Source organism: Lathyrus oleraceus, chromosome 2 (assembly GCF_024323335.1).
Source record: "Lathyrus oleraceus cultivar Zhongwan6 chromosome 2, CAAS_Psat_ZW6_1.0, whole genome shotgun sequence".
NCBI lineage: Eukaryota > Viridiplantae > Streptophyta > Magnoliopsida > Fabales > Fabaceae > Lathyrus > Lathyrus oleraceus.
In genome coordinates this window covers 236,754,508-236,756,996 of record NC_066580.1, presented here as the reverse complement: position 1 = coordinate 236,756,996, position 2,489 = coordinate 236,754,508, and the positions used below count along the sequence as shown (strand labels likewise).

The 2,489-nt window shown below is 46.1% G+C and overlaps 1 protein-coding gene across 1 annotated transcript; it reads right to left on the bottom strand.

Annotated features, from left to right (window-relative positions):
• Window positions 1–323: 323 nt before the first annotated feature.
• On the bottom strand, window positions 324–1,682 carry LOC127122724 (uncharacterized). The gene is made up of 2 exons (XM_051053018.1): window positions 1,094–1,682; window positions 324–976 (listed from the first exon to the last, which is right to left on the bottom strand). The coding sequence occupies exons 1-2, from the start codon at window positions 1,680–1,682 to the stop codon at window positions 324–326; spliced, it is 1,242 nt and encodes a 413-aa protein (XP_050908975.1).
• Between the last annotated feature and the right edge of the window lie 807 nt (window positions 1,683–2,489).

Here is a 2,489-nt window from a genome sequence, read left to right as displayed (position 1 = left end):
TTGATCAATTTAAGGAATTCCTGACTTTCCTCCAAGGTGATACTCTTCTTGTGATCTTCAAGCTGTTCTTTCTCAACCATCGGCTCTTTACCCTTGGATGCTTCGGCCTCAGAAGCTTTATTGTCAATAACCCTCGTCAACACCAAAGCAGTCGTCACGATCAGAGCGGCCGGTACAACTGCCCCTGCCTGTAGAGTCGGAGCAAGAATAACCTTCTCCTTAGGCAGGATAACTGTGGGTGCTGGAGACACCCTAGGAGTGTATTTAGGAGCGAATACACGGTCGCTTCGAGTCATGCCTCTCATTCCAGCAATGTTTACGATTTATGTGTCAGGAATGCGAATTTCTCTTCCTCCCAAATACGTTGTGGTCTCATAATTCAAAGGAACTGCCTTAGTATTCTGATACAGGAACAGAGTGGGAACACGGAAATGAATTCGTTGAATCCTCCTAGAAGGAGCTTCAACCTTCTTTTTCCTATATACAATTGTTATTGGTTCAATTACTGCCACTTCTTCTGCTGCTTGAGATTTGGAGAATTGTATTAACCCTTGATCCATCAGTTCTTGCACAGACCCTTTCAACTGCTCGCAATCATTCGGATCAGACTCGCACACTGAGCAATAATCATGCGCCCCTTCTAGAAACCCAAAATATTTAAGCCTTTGTAACACAACAGACATCAGAGTCCTCACTTCTTCAACCCTCAGTATAACTTTGGTATTTTCCTCTTCAATCACGATGTTGATTGCCGCACCGCTATGATTCGGCAAAGGATTTGTCTTTACGTTCAGTTTTTCTTCGGAAAATGACAGAATCTCTTGGTCAATTAACTCTTGGATCCTCTTTTTGAGGGCCCAACAGTCCTCGGTGGAATGTCCTATATACCCTGCATGGAAAGCGCATGTGGCATTAGGATTGTGACGGCGATTGAAAGGAGAAGAAGCTACTGGCAGTTCTCTTGGTACAATAGCCCCTACATGGATCAGATACGGCACTTACTCTGCGTATGGCACCGGGATCTTATCAAACTCGGGACTATTACCAAAGTTGCCTCTATTATTATGACCTCGGTTTTATCCTCTGTTATCACTATTATATTGTTGGTTTGGATTTATCTGAGCGGGTGTTAATTGTTGATTGCATTTTTGCGGTTGATATTTGAACGACGGTTGCTGGTATTGAGCAGCGACGATGTATAGATATGGGTAATATGGCATAGGGGCCACTGGAAATTGATATGGGGGACGAGCCTTCATCGTTACAGTGTTTGCTTCCCCCTCCTTATTTTTAGCGAAGCCCCCATGCGGTCTCTTGTTGGTTGTCTGATGTGTGGTTGTGTCTGTGATTTTCCCTGATTTCAACCCACTCTCAACACGTTCCCCGATGGTTACCATGTCAGCAAAATTTGTCGATGAACTGTCAATCATCTTTTCAAAATATAGCTCATGCAACGTACCCATGAAGATGTCCACTAATTCATTGTCGGATAATGTTGGCCGAACACTAGACACCATTTCGCGCCAACGTTGAGCATATTCCTGGAAGGTTTCATTAGATCTTTGAGACTGATTCTGTAATTGAAGCCTTGTCGGGGCCATGTCAAGGTTGTACTTATATTGTTTCAGGAATGCCTCGGAGAGGTCTCTCCAAGACTGGATCTTTGAACGCTCTAGACTCATGTACCAATCCAAGGAAGCCCCAGCCAGGCTTCTTGGAAGCAATGGATCAAGAGATTGTCATTATCAATGTGTGAGGCCATTTTCCTGCAGTACATGGTGAGATGACTGCAGGGACAACTGAGGCCCGTGTACTTTGGAAGGTCCGACACTTTGAACTTCTGAGATAACACCATATTCGGGACCAAACAAAGGTCTCAAGCATTTATACCAAAGGATGAGAAACCCTCAATGGCCCTTACTCTATCGTCCAAAAGTTGGTAATCCGCGGGTCTGACCGGATCAACAACGGGATGAATGACCTGACTGGCTAGTCGAGAAGCTTCGGGAGCGATCGACGCAAGCATGTTCGAAGTGAACCACATCTGAGGCGGGTAGGAGAAACCCGGTGGCACAATCTGAGCAACATGTGTCGGCTGAGGATATTGCATTCCAGCCTGAGAATTGGGGGCTTGAGGTGCCCCTGTCTGCATGTGCTGGGATGCAGGGTATGTCAACATGGGCATGAAGGTTGCCCCAGGGTAACCAAAAGGAAAAGTCGGGACCTGATTGGTGCTCGCAGCTTGAGTGGTCTGATTGGGAAGCTGGAAGTGGAGGCGCGGGCCTAGGTATTCCTCTTCATCATTGGGGAGGTCGTCAGGAATCTGACCTTGGTTGTTATCCGGATCAGCAGCATCTGTAAGACCCCAATTTTGACCCTAAGATCCCTCATGTAATTCCATCACAAGCATAAGCATTGGGATCATACCTTGGCATCCTCATTACCCCTCTCTCATTGGGCTTGTTTTGGGAGAGATCACCAAGCACTTT